Source organism: Gambusia affinis, linkage group LG02 (genome assembly GCF_019740435.1).
Source record: "Gambusia affinis linkage group LG02, SWU_Gaff_1.0, whole genome shotgun sequence".
Lineage (NCBI taxonomy): Eukaryota > Metazoa > Chordata > Actinopteri > Cyprinodontiformes > Poeciliidae > Gambusia > Gambusia affinis.
In genome coordinates this window covers 2,161,810-2,183,176 of record NC_057869.1, presented here as the reverse complement: position 1 = coordinate 2,183,176, position 21,367 = coordinate 2,161,810, and the positions used below count along the sequence as shown (strand labels likewise).

General features: G+C 39.3%; 3 protein-coding genes across 7 annotated transcripts; all 3 read left to right on the top strand.

Moving 5' to 3' along the window:
• The first annotated feature begins 1,984 nt into the window (after window positions 1-1,984).
• Window positions 1,985-12,304, top strand: LOC122824529 (beta-1,3-galactosyltransferase 1-like). Of its 3 annotated transcripts, XM_044105323.1 has the most exons (3): window positions 1,985-2,417; window positions 2,629-3,871; window positions 11,626-12,304. In XM_044105323.1, exon 2 carries the CDS (start codon window positions 2,636-2,638, stop codon window positions 3,857-3,859), a length of 1,224 nt encoding a protein of 407 aa, XP_043961258.1. In that variant the 5' UTR covers window positions 1,985-2,417; window positions 2,629-2,635; the 3' UTR covers window positions 3,860-3,871; window positions 11,626-12,304. The 3 variants fall into 3 exon arrangements, with proteins under 3 accessions (XP_043961258.1, XP_043961249.1, XP_043961240.1); XM_044105314.1 differs by lacking the exon at window positions 11,626-12,304 and having other exon boundaries at window positions 2,633-5,085; XM_044105305.1 differs by lacking the exon at window positions 11,626-12,304 and having other exon boundaries at window positions 2,629-5,085.
• Window positions 6,870-12,304, top strand: LOC122824543 (beta-1,3-galactosyltransferase 1-like). Of its 3 annotated transcripts, none has more exons than XM_044105354.1 (3): window positions 6,870-7,252; window positions 7,451-9,484; window positions 10,452-12,304. In XM_044105354.1, the coding sequence occupies exon 3, from the start codon at window positions 10,459-10,461 to the stop codon at window positions 11,611-11,613; it is 1,155 nt and encodes a 384-aa protein (XP_043961289.1). In that variant the 5' UTR covers window positions 6,870-7,252; window positions 7,451-9,484; window positions 10,452-10,458; the 3' UTR covers window positions 11,614-12,304. The 3 variants fall into 3 exon arrangements, with proteins under 3 accessions (XP_043961289.1, XP_043961279.1, XP_043961271.1); XM_044105344.1 differs by having other exon boundaries at window positions 6,872-7,252; window positions 7,451-9,628; XM_044105336.1 differs by having other exon boundaries at window positions 6,883-7,252; window positions 7,451-9,334.
• A 4,847-nt stretch (window positions 12,305-17,151) lies between these two features.
• On the top strand, window positions 17,152-20,186 carry LOC122824559 (beta-1,3-galactosyltransferase 1-like). Its single transcript, XM_044105365.1, has 2 exons — window positions 17,152-17,226; window positions 18,350-20,186. Exon 2 carries the CDS (start codon window positions 18,357-18,359, stop codon window positions 19,482-19,484), a length of 1,128 nt encoding a protein of 375 aa, XP_043961300.1. The 5' UTR covers window positions 17,152-17,226; window positions 18,350-18,356; the 3' UTR covers window positions 19,485-20,186.
• The last annotated feature ends 1,181 nt before the right edge of the window (window positions 20,187-21,367 follow it).

Sequence of the window (21,367 nt, the reverse complement as noted above, 5' to 3'; positions counted from 1 at the left end):
AATTTGGGGAGGTGATAATAACTGAGCTAATAATAAAGCTATAAAATCAGTTCTCTCTCACAGAGTTTGTGCACAAAACAGCCATTTTGTAAGTCTGATTGGTGTTTAAAGGGAACATATTATGTGTTTTCCAGCTCTTAATCATTTATAGGTTGAAATAACTGTTACCATCAGTTATTATAAAGATGCTACATATATCAAATGTGACTTACAAGAAATTTTACCTTGTAATGCATTGAAATTGGGCTTCTGTCTCTTTAAGAAGCTCCTGCTCTTGGGGCGTGCTGTGGTAGCGTAGGGGATAGCACAACCCACATTTGGAGGCCTTGAGTCCTCAACGCGGCCGTCGCGGGTTTGATTCCCGGACCCGACCGACATTTGCCACATGTCTTCCCCCTGTCCTGTCAGCCTACTGTCATATAAGGGACACTAGAGCCCACAAAAAGACCCCCTGGAGGGGGAAAAAAAAAAGAAGCTCCTGCTCTTCCTGAAGCATCAGGACGTCATCACAACATGGCTCCTCTATTAACCCTTTCATGTTTTCACCAGCGTTTCAATGAGAAGAAGCTTCTATAATGGTCTCCGCTGATACAAGTTTCACAGAGTGTTTGCTAATTACTGCTGGCTAGTCTGAAGGAGCTGCGTTTTGAAGGTGGGGCTAGGCCCACCTAGGCATCTTGCAGCTAAATGGTTGCCATGGAGATTAAAGGATATCTCAAACATGCATGAAAGAATCAAAACAACACTGAAGGTACGTTTTGGTGAGTGAATAACATCACAACATGATGGGAAGCAAAAAAAAAAGTCGGTTTTATAGGACACTAAATTTCCACATTGTTGCTACAACTTCCCCAGACAGTATTTCACAAGTATGCGTCTAATCATTTTTATCATTTTTAATTTGGATTAATCAGAACATTTTTCAAATTGTTCTATTTTTCCCCTCACATTTTTACGTTTTCAGTTTCGATTCACTCATTATTATAATTAGAAAAAGTCTTTTGTTAGTTCCTCTCACTCATGTTATTCCAGTGTTTTTTGACTGCCTACCTGCAGCCTACAGGCTTCTCTACATTTATTCTTGATAAATGAAATCATTTCTTTGTATTTCCTGAGGATATATTTGTTTAATGCAAAGCAGCTGTTATCATAATCCCCTTTCATTCTCCACTCCTCTTCTTGCCTACTCTGTGTTTTGCTTCTGCAATTCTAATAACCCTAACATCTATCCTCTGTGAGCAAAAACTGGGGAGAGACTGAAACAAAACAAAACTTTTACAGAAATTAAAATTATGGAGAAAATGATAGGCTTTGAAAAGGTTTAACTGCAGGTGGATGTCAGCAATTCAGTCAAAATTAACACGTAGGCGTGTATTTACTGCAGTCACACCTTGGATAAAATGCAACCAAGAAAGTCAAACATAAAGCTGGGCTGCAAAGGGAACCAGAATAAAAAAAACTTTCCAAAAGAGCCGACTTGAAGAATAAAAGGGAACCTAAAGTTTTTTCAGTAAAATTTGTATAGATTACAGCAAAGTGTCAGATGTTATCAGACAAACTGAAGCAGCAAGTCAGAGTTGGGTCGGCTGCGCCGCTTCAGAGCTGGAGTCTAAAGGCTGGACCTTATCGTGTTGGAGGTCTTGATAAAAATCAGAAATATTCAAAACTTCAGTATGTGGTTTTTTTTTCATCAAATGTGATACAGATCTGGACCTGTTCATGGTGAAACCGGCTCCTCCGACCCAGAGAAAAACCCAAACATCTGAGGACTGGGATGGCGATAGCGCCGGCCGGCATCAGCAGAAACTAAATTAAACGTTACTGTCAGCATGACAAACTGCTTACAATGCAGTTTTTGCTAATGATAAAAAAAAGGGAACAGGAACTTCCTGAAATTTCAACATTGTTCTTTGACTTGCAAATTCTTACAAAACCGACTGAAAAATGAAATACACATTTGTATTCATTTGAAAATGAATATTTCTGGGGATTCACTGTAAATGAGTCTGAGGAATCAGCAGCAAAACGTCCCAGAGTTCCTGGATCACGTCTTGCTCTACTGCCCACAAACAGCAGACCGACACGCCTGACTCAACCAAGGACCACCTCTTATAATGGGAGGTGTTGCTAGGGGCTCCTGAGTGTTTAAGAGGTGCGGCTGCAGACATGTAGGTTCCACCAGGACATGGTTACCTGAACAGCAGAGCTACAGGGGAAACATCTTTGACATGTTCCCTTTTTCTCTTGGCTTATCGAACCTCTGGTGCCTCAGAATGAGCTGGTGAAATTCACGCATGGGTGAAACAGAATGCAGAAGCAGAAGCAGAAATTTTTTAACGGAGCAACACTCAAACTGACACCCAAATTAAAAGTCTGGGCAGCGCAGCGGAGAGCTGCTCAGCTACGGCTGGACAAAGGTATGTAGCTCCTTTAAATGGTTTTGCTGCTTTTTTAGTTTAACAAAAAATAAGACTTTCTCCTTTAGTGGCAAAGAAAAAAAGTCTTTTTTGAATAACAGAACATGAAGGCACAACATCATTATGTTTATCTTAGCAAATGTAGCTACTCAAGCAGTTGACTAACTTTTACAGACAACTAAAGTATTTTATTTTTAAATCTTTTTTTAAGCCAGAAAATGAAGAATGATGTCAGACCAGCAGAAAACAGGAGATGTTTTGGCTTTTCACGGCGCCACAACTTTTTATTTCTTGTGGTTCTCGGAGTTGTACTTTTTGTCTACTGCACCAACATCCGGGACACGGGGCCCGAGTGGAACCCCAAAGAGTGGATGAAGAATCATTCAACCAAACTACTCACTGTGTTCGGAAAACAAAGCAACGTCTCCAAAAACACAGGATTTACAGGGTTTCCAGACGGAAACTCCGCTGCTGAACTTCCTGAAACTACGAGCGTCGCCACAACGCAGGAGCCAACGACTCAACAGCAGAGGACAGTTTCATCACGAGTCACCAAGAAGACGCCAGAAACCCAGACTGCCCAACGGATAGCGGCTCCTTATGTGTCTCCTGGACCGTACTTGGTGGAGTACCCCTATGAGTACCACTTCACTATCAACGAGGAACTGAAATGTAAGCAGGAGAATCCGTTTGTGGTTCTGATCGTACAAGTGGCGCCACGCAACCGAGCTCATCGCGACATCATCCGTAACAGCTGGGGAAGTGAGAAGCTGGTTAACAACCAAGTGGTGGCGCTGTTCTTCCTGCTGGGGATGCAGACTGGAGACGATGCAGAGCAGGTCCACCGGCAGCTGCTGCAGGAGAGCAGAGAGCATCACGACCTCATCCAGGGAGACTTTGTGGACTGTTACAAGAACCTGACCATAAAGACCATGGTGATGCTGGAGTGGCTGAACTCCTACTGCTCCAGCGCCGCTTACGCCATGAAAATCGATTCAGACATGTTTCTAAATGTTCCCAATCTGGTCGACTTGCTCCTCAAAGCTCCAAGGACAAACTACATGACCGGCCTGGTGACACAAGGAGGACGAGTCTCCAGAAATCCCAACTCCAAATGGTTCTTACCTATTGAAGTTTTCAGTGAAGATGTTTATCCTCCCTATGCTCTGGGTCTGGGCTACATTTTGTCTTTGGATCTCACCAAAAAGCTCGTTGAGGCTTCCAGACACATTAAGCCTCTTTATATTGAAGATATATATTTGGGTTTATGTATGAGACACCTGGGTATCCATCTAACAGATCCATCGGGTTACTCCTTCCACTTTTTTCCTATACAATACAGTCGCTGTAAATACTCAAAGATTATCGCGACCACAACTCTGGAAAATATGGACCGTCTTTGGATTTGGAGAGACTTTAAGAAACCGGGTCGGTACTGTTGATTAGTAAAAAAGGTAGCAAATCAAAACCAAGGAATGCTTTGTGTTTACATGTTATATTACAAAAAGTATTTGTGTCAAAAACGTAATTCAGGTTTTCCTGCCTAAAATGAGGTCTAGAACCGTTTGTATTATTACCAATTTAATCAAGTTAATATCTGACGAAATATTTACTTTAGTATTAAGTTTGATCATAAGATCTGATATAATTTGTTAAAAAAAGATGTAATTAGACAAAAAAACCAGGCACACATTAACAAATTCTGACATATACAAATATTACAAAATACTGCATTCATGCAGAAAATTGACATTTTTCAACATCTTATTTTTCTTTATATTTTTTGTAAACATAAAGATTTTGTGTCTAATAAAGACGTGAGGTAATATTTATGTTTAAACGTTGCATAGTGACGATATGTAGAAAACAAAACGGGGCTTTCCAGAGAAATGCCGCCTCACCTGGGTCGGTTCTGGTTCTGCCACATTTTGTCTGGGTATCATCACTGAAAAATTGACACAAAACTTTTTAATTTCTATTCAGTTTTATTATTTTTTTGCTTCCTCTACAGATTAATTTACAGGATAATGATTGTACTTTTTGTTTGCCAGGCAGAGAGAAACGTCCAGGAGAAACTTTAATAAACACACAAATCTTTTAAACACCAGGCAGACTGGAAGGAATTAATTTAGATCATTTTTAATTAAAAAAGACACATTTGTGATGTAATTTGCCAAAATATATGTGTATGTTTTGGAATACAGTTTTAAATATTGTGGTTATTTTTGTGAAAGTCGGCTGTTTTTCAGCTCTTCTGCAGAAACGGGTTTGATTCCAGCTGCACATTTATTAATGTGAATTTAGGCAACAAAAATGTTCACCTACTGCAATGAAATATTTTATATATAGAGGAGATGTTATAGTTTAATGTTTTCATCCATTTGTTTTATTTTGTTTTTGTTGGTAAATTTAAAACATGATGTAAGAAATGAGTTGATTTTCTTGCAGGTTTTGTTTTAAAGGAAACTCAGGGAACCTTCATGTTTATATCAAAATGTGATGGAAAATATTTCATCTTGATTTTCTTCTGCTTTTTTCCTCACTAATAAGCATCACATTTGGTTTTGTTTGGGATCTTTTAGTCTTTACATTTTATTGGTGACGGTGGAAGTCAAAGAACAGTGAAAAACTCTTGTGTGTGAATAAAGATCGTCTTTATTCACAAGAACCTCAGAATCTGTTTTCCTGAGTCTGAAAATGAGTTTAGGTTTGAATTAAAAATCCAGAAGCAAATTGGCTCATTTGTCTTTAATTTGTAGTTTTTCTGGTTTTAGATAAATAAACATGAGATTCCATGTTACATTCCTGGAAACTTTAAACAGGGTTTGAAAACTGGATTTTAAAGCAAAATCTGCATATTTTTGGTATAAATATGTTATTATGGCTAATTTCTGTTAGCAGAGAATTAAAAAATAATGTCTGCAGGTTTTATAAACTATAACATTATAAACCTTCTGAAGTCCTTTAATTCTCTGTTTCTACTTTTAATTTTGGGATTTCATCAGAAGTCGACCCAAAGCACACAGGAAGTGATGCAAACTGAATGGTTTTACAGAAGCTGCAGCAGAGACACTTGGAAGCTCCCAGTGCAGCTTGGTTAACATTTCCAGTCTGAACTGGTACGGCAGTGAAATGGTGAGCGTCAGGACCGGCAGGTCCGGTGGAAGGAGGAGTCGCTGAGCACCTCCTGAATATTTAAACAGAAGTTGGGTCAAAGCTGCAGGACGTCTGCAGTCCTGAATAAACTCAGAGCCTCGGCTACCTGGCCTCAGGTGAATCATGGCGGCAGGTTTTCTAAACGGTTCTGTTTCTCTGCATGATTCTAAGAAAGAAACACAAATAAATGTTTAGCACATAAGCAGTCAAAACCAAACTAAACATTTTTAATTCTTTTGACTTTTTCAAATATACCAACAACAAAATGCTAATTCAAAGATTTGATTTCTTTCTTTCTAGGAAAATGCAGGACGATGTCAGACGTGACCTGCTTCTGCTCCAAGATGTTTTCCACCTCAACCCAGGAAAATATGAAGGTGAAGAGACTTCAAAATCCTGTTAGGTTAGACAAAACAAAACAAAATAAAACAAAACCAAAGACTGATTTTCTTGGGCAAAAAGATTCAGAATATAAATTAATTTGAGTGTGAAGTAAACCTAAGATGAATTTCAAAACGTTAAAAACAGTTTGAAAGGCGCCTGAATCCAGTGATGACAGGATGAGGCTGTTGACTGATTTCTGTTTTAGATCACCGTTCTGATTTATGGATTGTACACTCTGTTGATTACAGGATATTTTATTAAACCTTTTTGAAACCTTAAAGTTTAATTTGGAACACCATTGGGATCAATTTTACTTAATAATAAACTAAAATGTTGTGACCACACTGGATTTTACTGGAAAATCAAAATTTACACTGGTAAATTTATGCTATATATATATATATATATATATATATATATATATATATATATATATATATATATATATATGTGTGTGTGTGTGTGTGTGTGTGTGTGTGTGTGTGTAACAGGGTTTTACTTTAATGTTATTAGAAATGAATTGAATTCCTTGTGTTTAGTCCCCTGATATTTATTGTGTTCTGCCTCTTCGCAGTTAGTGGTTACCATAGCAACTGGCAACAGACAGCTCCGCCCCCTTCCTCCTTTGCCATCAGTAACTATGGTGTGTATTAGGATCAGCTGTTTTCTTCACTGTAAAGTTGGTTTGTAGTTTGTTCTGTTGCAACTTGAAGTGACAAATAAACTTCAGTGGAGTTTGAAACATAAAACTTTGTGTGTTACCATGTGTGACCAGTTCATTCATTTTCTGTTTGGGGGGATTTTATTTTAATCCATAGGGGGCCAGAAGAAAACCTTTAGGAACCACTGGGGGCCCAGGAGAAAACCTTTAGGAACCACTGGGGCCCCAGAAGAAAACTTTTAGGAACCACTGGGGGCCCAGAAGAAAACCTTTAGGAACCACTGGGGCCCCAGAAGAAAACTTTTAGGAACCACTGGGGGCCCAGGAGAAAACCTTTAGGAACCACTGGGGGCCCAGAAGAAAACCTTTAGGAACCACTGGGGGCCCAGAAGAAAACCTTTAGGAACCACTGGGGCCCAGAAGAAAACCTTTAGGAACCACTGGGGCCCCAGAAAAAAACCTTTAGGAACCACTGGGGGGCCCAGAAGAAAACCTTTAGGAACCACTGGGGGCCCAGAAGAAAACCTTTAGGAACCACTGGGGGCCCAGAAGAAAACCTTTAGGAACCACTGGTATGGGGGCAGAAGGTGTTGGACTGATGTGAACCACCATCTTGATTTCTCTCTCTTGTGAGGTATGTTTTAATTTTTGACACAAAGTAATGTTTCAGTTATCCACTGTGTGATAGTCTTTGAATGTTATATGCATCATTTTATTTTCTGTACTAAAAATATAGAAGCATTATTCATGTTAAAGATGAGATTAGTAATGTGTGTTATGTTAAATCCCACGATACGATTACAGTCAGCTGACTGTTTCTGTTTCTCTGTAGCTCTGCGGCAGAAGCTGGTGGACTGAAGTTAACCTCAGTTTATCGTCATGAAATCAACCTGCTGGACCTGAGAAGAACAAAAAGGGTTTCACATGCAATCCAAAGGCAAATGCCCCTCCCTGCTGGGGAACAACAGGTTTTTAATGGACGTTACTGGAACACTGAACCATTTGAAGTGTGAGCTGCCAGGAATGTCACCAACATGATGTGTTGCATTTTCCCTTTGTGCAGATGGAGCTGAAAGAAAATGCTTTTGCATCTGACATATTTGACAAAGGTGCACCCCTCTGTAGAGGGGTGTGTAGCATTATCCTTGTCCAGACGCCTAATTTGTTGCTCTAAATCCACCAACTCTGCACGATTCCTTTTCCTCCTTGCTGCTCGAAAACATACAATACCTTCCTTTAAATAGGCTTTCATAGTCTCCCACAGTATTGAAGGAGACGTTCTCGGAAGGTCGTTCATTTCAAAGAAAAACGTAATCTGCTCTCTGACAAACTTACAGAATTCTGGCTCCTTCAACAGTTGTGGGTTTAATTTCCATGTTCTTTCAGTTTGGTTCAAATGATCTAATTATAAATCTAGAGAAGGGGGGGGTCTGAAATTACTATATTGTGATATTTTACTTCACTAGTATAGGGCAATAATTTTGCATCTATCATTAAATAATCGATTTGTGTACACATTATGAACATTTGAGCGAAATGAATAGGCTCTCCCCTGTGGGTTAAAAATCCTCCAGCTATCAAACAAATTAAAGTTATTTAAATATTCCTTAAGGAAAATACTAGCATTACAGGCCGGTGCTCTATGTGTTGACGAGCGATCTAAATATGGATCTAAAACAAGATTCAGGTCCCTTCCAGTGATTAGATTAGTCTGTGAAATGTCAGGTATTTGGGCTAAAACATGTTTGTAAAAAAGTGGAGAGTCTATGTTGGGGCCATATATATTAACCAGAGTTATAGGAACAGAGAACAATTCTCCAATTAATATAAAATATCTGCCTTCCCTGTCGGATATGGTTGATTTATGGGTAAAAGGTGTATTTTAATATTGCCACTCCTCTTGCTCTCACTGCACAAGTAGAATGATAAGCTTGCCCTGTCCACCTGCATCTCAGTTTTATGTGTTCATTCTTATTAAGGTGAGTTTCCTGAAGGAAAATTACATCACTGGACTGTTTTTAGGTGTGCTAATATCTTACCCCTCTTAACAGGATTATTCAAACCTTTACCATTCCATGCAACCAAGGTAACCTGTCCGCCTTTCTTTGTTTCTGTTGTATTAACTTACATAACTCCGAATTAGAAGTTGAAAAAAGCTCTGCAAAAATATAAAATTCAAGGACCAAACTAACATCTGAGTGGCTGAAAAGAAATGGTCTGAAAAACATGTCAGGATAAATAAGCTGCCTATTTATAAATATCAGCCCAATTCAAATTATCAACGAAACCTAAGGCAGCTAATTATGTAACCATGATGAAGATTCTAAACATTATATAACTTAGCTGGATAAACATCCCAGGAAAGTCTAACATTGAGTACTACCAGAATCCAGCCACCCAGCGCCTGTATCAGGTGTCCGCCTGCATCACCTCCACCAGAACCAAAGTGGAACTCCATGAACTTCTGGGCTTCCTTAGCGTCTGTGAACATTGTTTCTGTTCATCTGAAAGTCACTCTCAGCTGTGCAGGATATAAAAGTCCATACCGAACTCGATGTGGATCTTCTGCCCGCGGTATGCGAGGTCTCTCTGAGTCATGGCCTTCCGGAGGATCATTGTAACGTCGCGGTAGTAAAGGAGTCTCACACCAACGTCCGAGGAGGTCCAGTGTCGTCTGGGCGGCTTCGTAGAGCTCCATGACCGCGGTCCACCGGCGGTAAGTCATCCAGAGTCAGCACATCTTTCAGCAGCTGCGAGACGAATCCGTTCAATTCTGCGCCTTTCTCTTAACATTGCAATCCGTATATTTTGCCGTCTGGACATTCCTTTAAGATCCATGTATTTTTCTGTTAGCTGATTCGTTTCTGTAGGTAGACGTTTTATCTCCGACTCTAGCTTGGTTATGGCGTCTGCTGACTGTGGCCGCTCGTTCTAGTTCACCAATGGATGCGCCATGTTGTTCGTTGGACGTTTCAGGACGTGAATAGCATTTTGAGTTTCGGTCTTGAGGGTGAGGAGTTCTCCTCTGATAGTGTCGGACACCTCTTCGATGCGACTGTCTATTGTCTGACAAATTTTTAACTTGGTGGCTTGTAATTTTGTGCGGAGAGAGTTTATAGCATGTAGGATGGTAGCATTAGCCATCGGCTAGCTATCTTCAGGCGAGTCCGGGGCGGCTGGACCCGGTTCTTTCGCTTTCTTGTCCTTGTTGGAGGTTTGCAGCCTCAAATTTGCTTTCAACATGTCCTGATGCAGTTAAATGAAGTCTAGACTTTTCTCTCTCCCAACCTATTGTAGAATTGTCCAAATATCAATTTAGTACCAAAAATATTTCCAAATTTGCAGGAGCTCTAGGGAAACGCTGACTACTCATCCATTACTCACTAGCGTCCCCCTTAAAAACAAACAAGAAAAAAAACCTTTTTAATCGTAATATGTTTGCAAGATTAGAGGAAAAGCAGTTCAATCAACATTTCAGACAAAATATTCAGTATTTCACTGGACAAAATTGAAATATTTCAGTAATGTCCAACTGATGTGTTTTCAGGAACGTTGCTCTTTACCTTGAACTTCTTGCTGATGCATCTGAATTTCCCTCTGGGACAACAAAGGATTGCTCTATTTCATTTTATTATAATTTATTTTATTTTAAGAGCTTTTCTGTTTTCTCTGCATGGCTTTGTTTAGGAAATCATTTAGGGGATAAATGTAATGCATTAAGAGAAAAAATGATTTCTTTAATCACTTTTTTAATTCCTAGACAATAAACTGAAAACTTGGCAATTCAGAAGCTTAAACATTAAAATAACGTTTTCATAATTTTTTTTTTCCAGACAGAAAATGAGGAATACTGATCAACATGCAGAAGACAAGAACTGTCTTACTTTGTCACGAAGTCAGTGCTGCTTCTTCTTTTTGGTTCTGGGAGTTGTGCTGCTTTACTGCAGCACAAACATAAGGAACATGGTACCTGTCTGGAACCTTAAATGGTCGATGCAAAATAATTCAACAAACTCCGCTGCTGAACTTCCAGAAACTACGAGCGTCGCCACAACGCAGGAGCCAACGACTCAACGGCAGAGTACAGTTTCATCACGAGTCACCAAGAAGACGCCAGAAACCCAGACTGCCCAACGGATAGCGGCTCCTTATGTGTCTCCTGGACCGTACTTGGTGGAGTACCCCTATGAGTACCACTTCACTATCAACGAGGAACTGAAATGTAAGCAGGAGAATCCGTTTGTGGTTCTGATCGTACAAGTGGCACCACGCAACCGAGCTCATCGCGACATCATCCGTAACAGCTGGGGAAGTGAGAAGCTGGTTAACAACCAAGTGGTGGCGCTGTTCTTCCTGCTGGGGATGCAGACTGGAGACGATGCAGAGCAGGTCCACCGGCAGCTGCTGCAGGAGAGCAGAGAGCATCACGACCTCATCCAGGGAGACTTTGTGGACTGCTACAAGAACCTGACCATAAAGACCATGGTGATGCTGGAGTGGCTGAACTCCTACTGCTCCAGCGCCGCTTACGCCATGAAAATCGATTCAGACATGTTTCTAAATGTTCCCAATCTGGTCAACTTGCTCCTCAAAGCTCCAAGGACAAACTACATGACCGGCCTGGTGGCACATGGAGGACGAGTCTCCAGAGATCCCAATTTCAAGTTCTACATGCCTGTTGATCTTATGAGCGAAGATGTTTATCCTCCCTATGCTCTGGGTCTGGGCTACATTTTGTCTTTGGATCTCACCAAAAAGCTCGTTGAGGCTTCCAGACACGTTAAGGCTCTTTACATTGAAGATGTATATTTGGGTTTATGTATGAGACAGCTGGGTATCCGTCCAACAGATCCCCCAGATTGGAACCTCTTCCACGTTCTTCCTCTGAGTTACAGTCGCTGTGAATACTCTAATATTATCGCGACCACAACTCTGGAAAATATGGACCTTCTTTGGATTTGGAGAGACTTTAAGAAACCGGGTCCGTACTGTTGATTAGTAAAAAAGGTAGCAGAAGAAAATAATCACCTTCTCCTGGCCCGCTGTGTCTCTCGTCAGGCCTTCATCCACCGCATCCCTTCTGCCCACAGTGACCCTGACCTGCCTTCTCCTACCAGCTCCCCATCATCTAACGCTCTGTCGCCCCCTGCTGGTCTCCCTCTTCCAGTTTCCTTCCATCCCACTCGTAGCGACCCCAGTTGACCCTCATCTTTCATTTCTTCTATCTCTGTTTCGTCACCTTCTCCCGTTTCGATTCTAACTAAACGTCTGAGTCAGAGCGATTTCCTCTTTCTTCTACAGTCCCAGTGTTTATCCCTCAGGCTCAGCAAAATGTTCACCTACTGCAATGAAATATTTTATATATTGAGGAGATGTTATAGTTTAATGTTTTCATCCATTTGTTTTATTTTGTTTTTGTTGGTAAATTTAAAACATGATGTAAGAAATGAGTTGATTTTCTTGCAGGTTTTGTTTTAAAGGAAACTCAGGGAACCTTCATGTTTATATCAAAATGTGATGGAAAATATTTCATCTTAATTTTCTTCTGCTTTTTTCCTCACTAATAAGCATCACATTTGGTTTTGTTTGGGATCTTTTAGTCTTTACATTTCATTGGTGACGGTGGAAGTCAAAGAACAGTGAAAAACTCTTGTGTGTGAATAAAGATCGTCTTTATTCACAAGAACCTCAGAATCTGTTTTCCTGAGTCTGAAAATGAGTTTAGGTTTGAATTAAAAATCCAGAAGCAAATTGACTCATTTGTCTTTAATTTGTAGTTTTTCTGGTTTTAGATAAATAAACATGAGATTCCATGTTACATTCCTGGAAACTTTAAACAGGGTTTGAAAACTGGATTTTAAAGCAAAATCTGCATATTTTTGGTATAAATATGTTATTATGGCTAATTTCTGTTAGCAGAGAATTAAAAAATAATGTCTGCAGGTTTTATAAACTATAACATTATAAACCTTCTGAAGTCCTTTAATTCTCTGTTTCTACTTTTAATTTTGGGATTTCATCAGAAGTCGACCCAAAGCACACAGGAAGTGATGCAAACTGAATGGTTTTACAGAAGCTGCAGCAGAGACACTTGGAAGCTCCCAGTGCAGCTTGGTTAACATTTCCAGTCTGAACTGGTACGGCAGTGAAATGGTGAGCGTCAGGACCGGCGGGTCCGGTGGAAGGAGGAGTCGCTGAGCACCTCCTGAATATTTAAACCAGAAGTTGGGTCAAAGCTGCAGGACGTCTGCAGTCCTGAATAAACTCAGAGCCTCGGCTACCTGGCCTCAGGTGAATCATGGCGGCAGGTTTTCTAAACGGTTCTGTTTCTCTGCATGATTCTAAGAAAGAAACACAAATAAATGTTTAGCACATAAGCAGTCAAAACCAAACTAAACATTTTTAATTCTTTTGACTTTTTCAAATATACCAACAACAAAATGCTAATTCAAAGATTTGATTTCTTTCTTTCTAGAAAAATGCAGGACGATGTCAGACGTGACCTGCTTCTGCTCCAAGATGTTTTCCACCTCAACCCAGGAAAATATGAAGGTGAAGAGACTTCAAAATCCTGTTAGGTTAGACAAAACAAAACAAAATAAAACAAAACCAAAGACTGATTTTCTTGGGCAAAAAGATTCAGAATATAAATTAATTTGAGTGTGAAGTGAACCTAAGATGAATTTCAAAACGTTAAAAACAGTTTGAAAGGCGCCGCCCTCCAGTGATGACAGGATGAGGCTGTTGACTGATTTCTGTTTTAAATCACCGTTCTGATTTATGGATTGTACACTCTGTTGATTACAGGATATTTTATTAAACCTTTTTGAAACCTTAAAGTTTAATTTGGAACACCATTGGGATCAATTTTACTTAATAATAAACTAAAATGTTGTGACCACACTGGATTTTACTGGAAAATCAAAATTTACACTGGTAAATTTATGCTATATATATATATATATATATATATATATATATATATATATATATATATATATATATATATATATATATATATATATATATATATATATATATATATATATATATATATATATATATATATATACATGTAACGGATATTAGATATACAGGTGACATTCTTGATAAAATATGTTTGGTAAGCATCTTTGTATATATTTCATAACTGCCTTGTGATGAGTGGTGTTTGGCGCCCCCTATTGGTTGCCTATAAATAAGAGGGGAAACCGGAAATTCCACACAGACTGTTTTGCGCTCTTATGTGGTAAGTCATCAAATCTGGTTCTCAATCTGACTTGTTTTTGTGGTTTTGTTCGGGGACTAACTTGGAGTGTTGCTGCGATACACAGAGTGACAGGTGGACCAGTAAGGGAGGCTAACAGGATGTTTCCGTCAACCAGTCATTACAGGTTGTAAATTAAACCACTTACAATCCAACCCACTGTCCACGTGAGTCTGCCTGACAGGACCGGTATAAAGGCAGCTGTTACATATATATATATATATATATATATATATATATATATATATATATATATATATATATATATATATATATATATAAATATATATATATATATATATATATATATATATATATATATATATATGTATATATATATATGTGTGTGTGTGTGTGTGTGTGTGTGTGTGTGTGTGTGTGTGTGTGTGTGTGTGTGTAACAGGGTTTTACTTTAATGTTATTAGAAATGAATTGAATTCCTTGTGTTTAGTCCCCTGATATTTATTGTGTTCTGCCTCTTCGCAGTTAGTGGTTACCATAGCAACTGGCAACAGACAGCTCCGCCCCCTTCCTCCTTTGCCATCAGTAACTATGGTTTGTATCAGGATCAGCTGTTTTCTTCACTGTAAAGTTGGTTTGTAGTTTGTTCTGTTGCAACCTGAAGTGAGAAATAAACTTCAGTGGAGTTTGAAACATAAAACTTTGTGTGTTACCATGTGTGACCAGTTCATTCATTTTCTGTTTGGGGGGATTTTATTTTAATCCATAAAGAAAACCTTTAGGAACCCCTGGGCCCCAGAAGAAAACCTTTAGGAACCACTGGGGCCCAGAAGAAAACCTTTAGGAACCACTGGGGCCCCAGAAAAAAACCTTTAGGAACCACTGGGGCCCCAGAAAAAAACCTTTAGGAACCACTGGGGCCCCAGAAAAAAACCTTTAGGAACCACTGGGCCCCAGAAGAAAACCTTTAGGAACCACTGGTATGGGGGCAGAAGGTGCTGGACTGATGTGAACCACCATCTTGATTTCTCTCTCTTGTGAGGTATGTTTTAATTTTTGACACAAAGTAATGTTTCAGTTATCCACTGTGTGATAGTCTTTGAATGTTATATGCATCATTTTATTTTCTGTACTAAAAATATAAAAGCATTATTCATGTTAAAGATGAGATTAGTAATGTGTGTTATGTTAAATCCCACGATACGATTACAGTCAGCTGACTGTTTCTGTTTCTCTGTAGCTCTGCGGCAGAAGCTGGTGGACTGAAGTTAACCTCAGTTTATCGTTATGAAATCAACCTGCTGGACCTGAAATGAACAAAAAGGGTTTCACATGCAATCCAAAGGCAAATGCACCTCCCTGCTGGGGAACAACAGGTTTTTAATAGACGTTACTGGAACACTGAACCATTTGAAGTGTGAGCTGCCAGGAATGTCACCAACTTGATGTGTTGCATTTTTCCTTTGTGCAGATGGTGCTGAAAGAAAATGCTTTTGCATCTGACATATTTGAGAAAGGTGCAGGAAAATCAGACTTGGGCAAGAACAGGTTTTGTGACATTGATCAGCTTGAGTCATGCCATGTTTTTCATTCATCTCCAATCTTTTCCGATCATGAACACAACATGCATTACTGAACAGCAACGTTCAGCTTGGATTGTAAACCCTGTAAATTCTAGACACTAACAGGAACCATAGAATTGCACAAAAATCCGTGAGGGACGATGGAGTTTCTGCTCAAAATCCCGTGGAAGAGTTGTACGGAGCCTGGTGCTGGATGCCCGTTGAAAAGCTGTTTACATGGTTTTAAACTGTGACTGTGAGCCTGAGTGGAATAAAAACAGCAGCAGGTATTTTGTTCCATATAACACAGTAGGAGTGCAACAGGTAAACCTTTTACAGATGCAAACTCCACTAAAAACCAACCTGTTCAGGAATGTATTTGAAACGTAATCAATTACAAATTTACTGATGGAACTTTAATTAATGTCGTGTTTTGATTATTGATTTTGTGTTGCATTGTGTTTCTGTGTTTGATTTGATGTAAAGCACTTTGATGTGCTATACAGATGAAATTTGATTGATTGATTGATTGATTGATTGATTGATTGATTGATTGATTGATTGATTGATCGATTGTGTGGATGCAGGATAATTGGAAATCCAAATATTGCAAAATGACCTTAGCATTAGGCTAAGGCTGCACCAAACCTTCAGTGTCTTGTTGACAGAGTACAGAAGCACATTGGATTCACCAGAGAAAAAATGTCTGACAATAATGACTGCAAAGATTTACTTTCTTTTATTTCTTTCAAAAAAAAATGAAGAAAGGCGTCAGACTTTCAGAAAACGAGACGGTTTATCTTCTCCATGTTTTTGCTCCTAGATAATCGCCACCACAACTCAGAAGAATCTGGATTTTTTAGATCTATTTGGCAGATTCAAACCATCACTGTGCAGAGTCTATTTGTTTCTATTCAGAATTAGTACTAATATTAGTATTAATATTAGTATTAATATTAGTATTAATATTAGTATTAATATACTGTAACTCTTTCAGGGATATTTTTACAAAACGTTGGATAGTTTGAACTATTTTAAGTGTCAAAATTACTAATATAATATAATATAATCTCTTGTTGAAATAACTGAAAGAGTTGAATTAAGACCAAATCTGAGAAGGACCAAACAGACTCAGCACAGTGTTGATTTAACTAGGCCAAATTTGCTGTGTGTGTTTTTGGAGAGACTTTGAAATCCAGGTTGGTCCTGCTGATCATAAAACATGGAGAAGATAAATGAATGTCGATCTCAAGTGAAACTAAGATTAAACTGATTTCTCATCGTTTAGGTCAAGTCCTCCAGGGCTACACTGCAAAAACACAAAATCTTACCATGAACTTTTGAAAATACTTCAGTAAACTTGAAATTACTTACAAGTGACGACTAATTTACAAGTAATCTTTCAGCAAGACATAGGAGTTTGTTTTAAGTCAATAATACCTGAATATTTGTCTAAAATACTAGTTCCACTGCCAAGTCCATAAGAATCTTTGAATATTTACGAGAGTCAAAGAAAATCTGTTTTGATTTGTATCATAACTCGGGGAGCCGCCTTATGTAAATATCCGTATGCTGTAGGTTGGACAACCTATTCGGCCCGCAGAGTTTCCACTCTCTGCCATATTTTACGTTGGGTAGACTCCATATTTCTGTGATTGACAAAACACACGGGATCAGCACCAGAGGAGTAAGGAGGTGGGGCCATACAGTTATTTAAAGCAGGAGCAAATACAGGTTTGGCTGGTGTCCTGCTGTTTGGAGCAGAAACAGTTTAACGCTGATTACAGTGGAGCGCAGCTCTGCCCTGGCTGGACAAAGGTACGTAACTTTCCTTCTGTTTTTCACTACTCATTACTGGCTGTTGCTCCCTCCAGTTTGCTCTGTCTGTACCATCTCAGGTTCTCAGTTCACAGTTTTTGTAAGCGTTTTAGGCCTTATTCATGAAATCACGGCTCATTTGACAACTCAGCCAGATCTAGAGAAACTCATCCATGCGTTTATCTTCAGTCGTATTGATTATTGCAGCAGCGTCTTCACAGGTCTGTCCAACAAATCAATCAAACAGCTGCAGCTGATCCAGAATGCTGCTGCTGGAGTTCTGACTAAAACCAGGAAGATAGAGCACATAACACCAGTTTTAAAGTCCCTCCACTGGCTCCCTGTAGCTCAAAGAATAGACTTTAAAATACTGTTGTTAGTTTATGAATCACTGAATGATTTATAGAAAGATTTGCTGCTGTTGTATCAACCTTCCAGAACTCTCAGGTCTTCTGGTTCTGGTTCTGCTCTGCATCCCCAGAACCAGAACCAAACGAGGAGAAGCGGCATTTAGCATCTATGCACCAAAAATCTGGAACAAACTTCCAGAAAACTGTAAAACAGCTGAAACACTGACTTCCTTTAAATCTCAACTAAAAACCCACTTGTTTAGGATTTTATTTGAAACGTAATAAATTACAAATTTATTAATGGAATCTGACTTGATGTTGTGTTTTGATTGTTGATTCTATGTTGCATTGTGTTTTTGTGTTTGATTTGATGTAAAGCACTTTGAAATGCCTTGCTGCTGAAATGTGCTACAAATAAAGTTTGATTGATTGATTGATCTTTGTTCTTTCTGCACTTTGGTTCTTGTCCGATGGCCGCAGCCTACATGACATTAGTATTCAAGAGTTCACACTTTCAAACATTTAAAAGTAGTTAATATAGTAATAGTAGTTTCTTCCCGTCTCTTTTTCATGGTAATTCTTTTCCAAATGTTGCTTTTGCTTTAAATTGTCCCTTGAGAATCCTGAAAAAAGCTTTAAGATAAAATGTGTTATTATTATGAAAGATTTATTTTTACCACTTTTTTGATTTTTATTCATTGAACTAAATGTTTTGGTAATTCAGAAGGATAAATATTAATATAACGTTTACATTTCTTTCATTTTGTGTCCAGGCTGAAAATGAAGAGCAGTGATATTCTGTCACAAAAACAATGCTTCTTCTTCTTTTTGGTTCTGGGAGTTGTGCTGCTTTACTGCAGCACAAACATAAGGAACATGGTACCTGTCTGGAACCTTAAATGGTCGATGCAAAATAATTCAACAAACTCCGCTGCTGAACTTCCTGAAACTACGAGCGTCGCCACAACGCAGGAGCCAACGACTCAACGGCAGAGTACAGTTTCATCACGAGTCACCAAGAAGACACCAGAAACCCAGACTGCCCAACGGATAGCGGCTCCTTATGTGTCTCCTGGACCGTACTTGGTGGAGTACCCCTATGAGTACCACTTCACTATCAACGAGGAACTGAAATGTAAGCAGGAGAATCCGTTTGTGGTTCTGATGGTACAAGTGGCGCCACGCAACCGAGCTCATCGCGACATCGTCCGTAACAGCTGGGGAAGTGAGAAGCTGGTTAACAACCAAGTGGTGGCGCTGGTCTTCCTGCTGGGGATGCAGACTGGAGACGATGCAGAGCAGGTCCACCGGCAGCTGCTGCAGGAGAGCAGAGAGCATCACGACCTCATCCAGGGAGACTTTGTGGACTGCTACAAGAACCTGACCATAAAGACCATGGTGATGCTGGAGTGGCTGAACTCCTACTGCTCCAGCGCCGCTTACGCCATGAAAATCGATTCAGACATGTTTCTAAATGTTCCCAATCTGGTCAACTTGCTCCTCAAAGCTCCAAGGACAAACTACATGACCGGTCTGGTGACACATGCAGAACGAGTCTCCAGAGATCCCAATTTCAAGTTCTACATGCCTGTTGATCTTATGAGCGAAGATGTTTATCCTCCCTATGCTTACGGTCTGGGCTACATTTTGTCTTTGGATCTCACCAAAAAGCTCGTTGAGGCTTCCAGACACGTTAAGGCTCTTTACATTGAAGATGTATATTTGGGTTTATGTATGAGACAGCTGGGTATCCGTCCAACAGATCCCCCAGATTGGAACCTCTTCCACCTTCGTGCTCTGAGTTACAGTCGCTGTGAATTCTCCAAGATTATTGCGACCACAACTCTGGAAAATATGGACCTTCTTTGGACTTGGAGAGACTTTAAGAAACCGGGTCCGTACTGTTGATTAATAAAAAGTGTAGCAGAAGAAAATAATCACCTTCTCCTGGCCCGCTGTGTCTCTCGTCAGGCCTTCATCCACCGCATCCCTTCTGCCCACAGTGACCCTGACCTGCCTTCTCCTACCAGCTCCCCATCATCTAACGCTCTGTCGCCCCCTGCTGGTCTCCCTCTTCCAGTTTCCTTCCATCCCACTCGTAGCGACCCCAGTTGACCCTCATCTTTCATTTCTTCTTCATTTCTTCTATCTCTGTTTCGTCACCTTCTCCCGTTTCGATTCTAACTAAACGTCTGAGTCAGAGCGATTTCCTCTTTCTTCTACAGTCCCAGTGTTTATCCCTCAGGCTCAGCAAAATGTGCACCTACTGCAATGAAATATTTTATATATTGAGGAGATGTTATAGTTTAATGTTTTCATCCATTTGTTTTATTTTGTTTTTGTTGGTAAATTTAAAACATGATGTAAGAAATGAGTTGATTTTCTTGCAGGTTTTGTTTTAAAGGAAACTCAGGGAACCTTCATGTTTATATCAAAATGTGATGGAAAATATTTCATCTTAATTTTCTTCTGCTTTTTTCCTCACTAATAAGCATCACATTTGGTTTTGTTTGGGATCTTTTAGTCTTTACATTTTATTGGTGACGGTGGAAGTCAAAGAACAGTGAAAAACTCTTGTGTGTGAATAAAGATCGTCTTTATTCACAAGAACCTCAGAATCTGTTTTCCTGAGTCTGAAAATGAGTTTAGGTTTGAATTAAAAATCCAGAAGCAAATTGGCTCATTTGTCTTTAATTAGTAACCTGTTGGGTTACTTACACAATCTTGCAAAGGTATTTAGTGGCGGCACATTTACAAGGTCAACTTCAGTGCCTTTTATTGGTCTTCTATGCGATAGACTAACATAAAGAAGCACATTCCTGAAGGGAGAGGTTCTGGTTTGAAGTGAACAAACTTCAAACTTGTTCACTTCACCATGAAGTGAATAATTGTTCACTTCATGGTGAACAATTATTCTCAGAATTAAAACGGGTAAATCAACTTTTAGTTGAAATATCGGCATCATTAAGTTCTCTATGGCTTCTTTTAAAGTCGTTGGTAAATTTGTTCGTCAGAGGGAAATCTTTTACAAATCATTTAACGCCACCGTTGCTACACATCATCTGAAAAGAAAAAATCTCAATGCCTCCAGACATAAGAACTTCAGACTCATTTGGAATTGACCATTTGTAAGCAAATAATTATACTTATTCTTGTTCAATTGAACAATTTTCTGAAACTGATCGGAGCTCAGGTGTTATGATAGATGACGCCTGAGCTCTCAGGTGTACTCAAGGTTTTCGAAGAACCAGTAGATTTCCTTAATTCTTGGACATCGATCTGATTTACCTCCACAAATATCTGAAAATCAGCCACCTCCTCCTTTTGCTCTGCCCTTACGGATGGATGGAATTAGCATAGGACCTAATACTGAGCCTTGTGGAACTCCATATCTTATTCTAACAATTTTACCTAACAAATCTTCTGAGCTGTTCTTAAATGGTTCAAAAGATATACGACTTATATTTGTGGATAAATCAGGACAACTGCACATATCTAAACATTACAGAATAAGATATGGAGTTCCACAAGGCTCGGTATTTGGTCTTATGCTTTTTACTTCATAAATGCTGCTTATGCTAAAGATCATCAACAGACTCTCCATTCATTTCCATTACTATGATGTATATTGGAATGGCTCCTTATGCCTCACAGGATATTGATGCATTTTGTAATTACATCTTGTGATGCTCTTAAGCCCAAATATGTAACAGACTTTATTATATAAGCCATCCAATAGAAATAAAAACCCAAAGAGAAGCATCATTTTCTGCTGCCCACAGACCTTACAG

What these genes read in the sequence shown, in the direction of transcription:
- LOC122824529 (XM_044105323.1), top strand. Translation starts at nt 2,636, where the DNA reads ATGAAGAATGATGTCAGACCAGCAGAAAACAGGAGATGTTTTGGCTTT.
- LOC122824543 (XM_044105336.1), top strand. Translation starts at nt 9,315, where the DNA reads ATGACCGCGGTCCACCGGCG. An exon ending in ATGACCGCGGTCCACCGGCG is followed by an intron (nt 9,335 to 10,451) that starts GTAAGTCATCCA and finishes TTTTTTTTCCAG; the next exon opens with ACAGAAAATGAGGAATACTG.
- LOC122824559 (XM_044105365.1), top strand. Translation starts at nt 18,357, where the DNA reads ATGAAGAGCAGTGATATTCTGTCACAAAAACAATGCTTCTTCTTCTTT.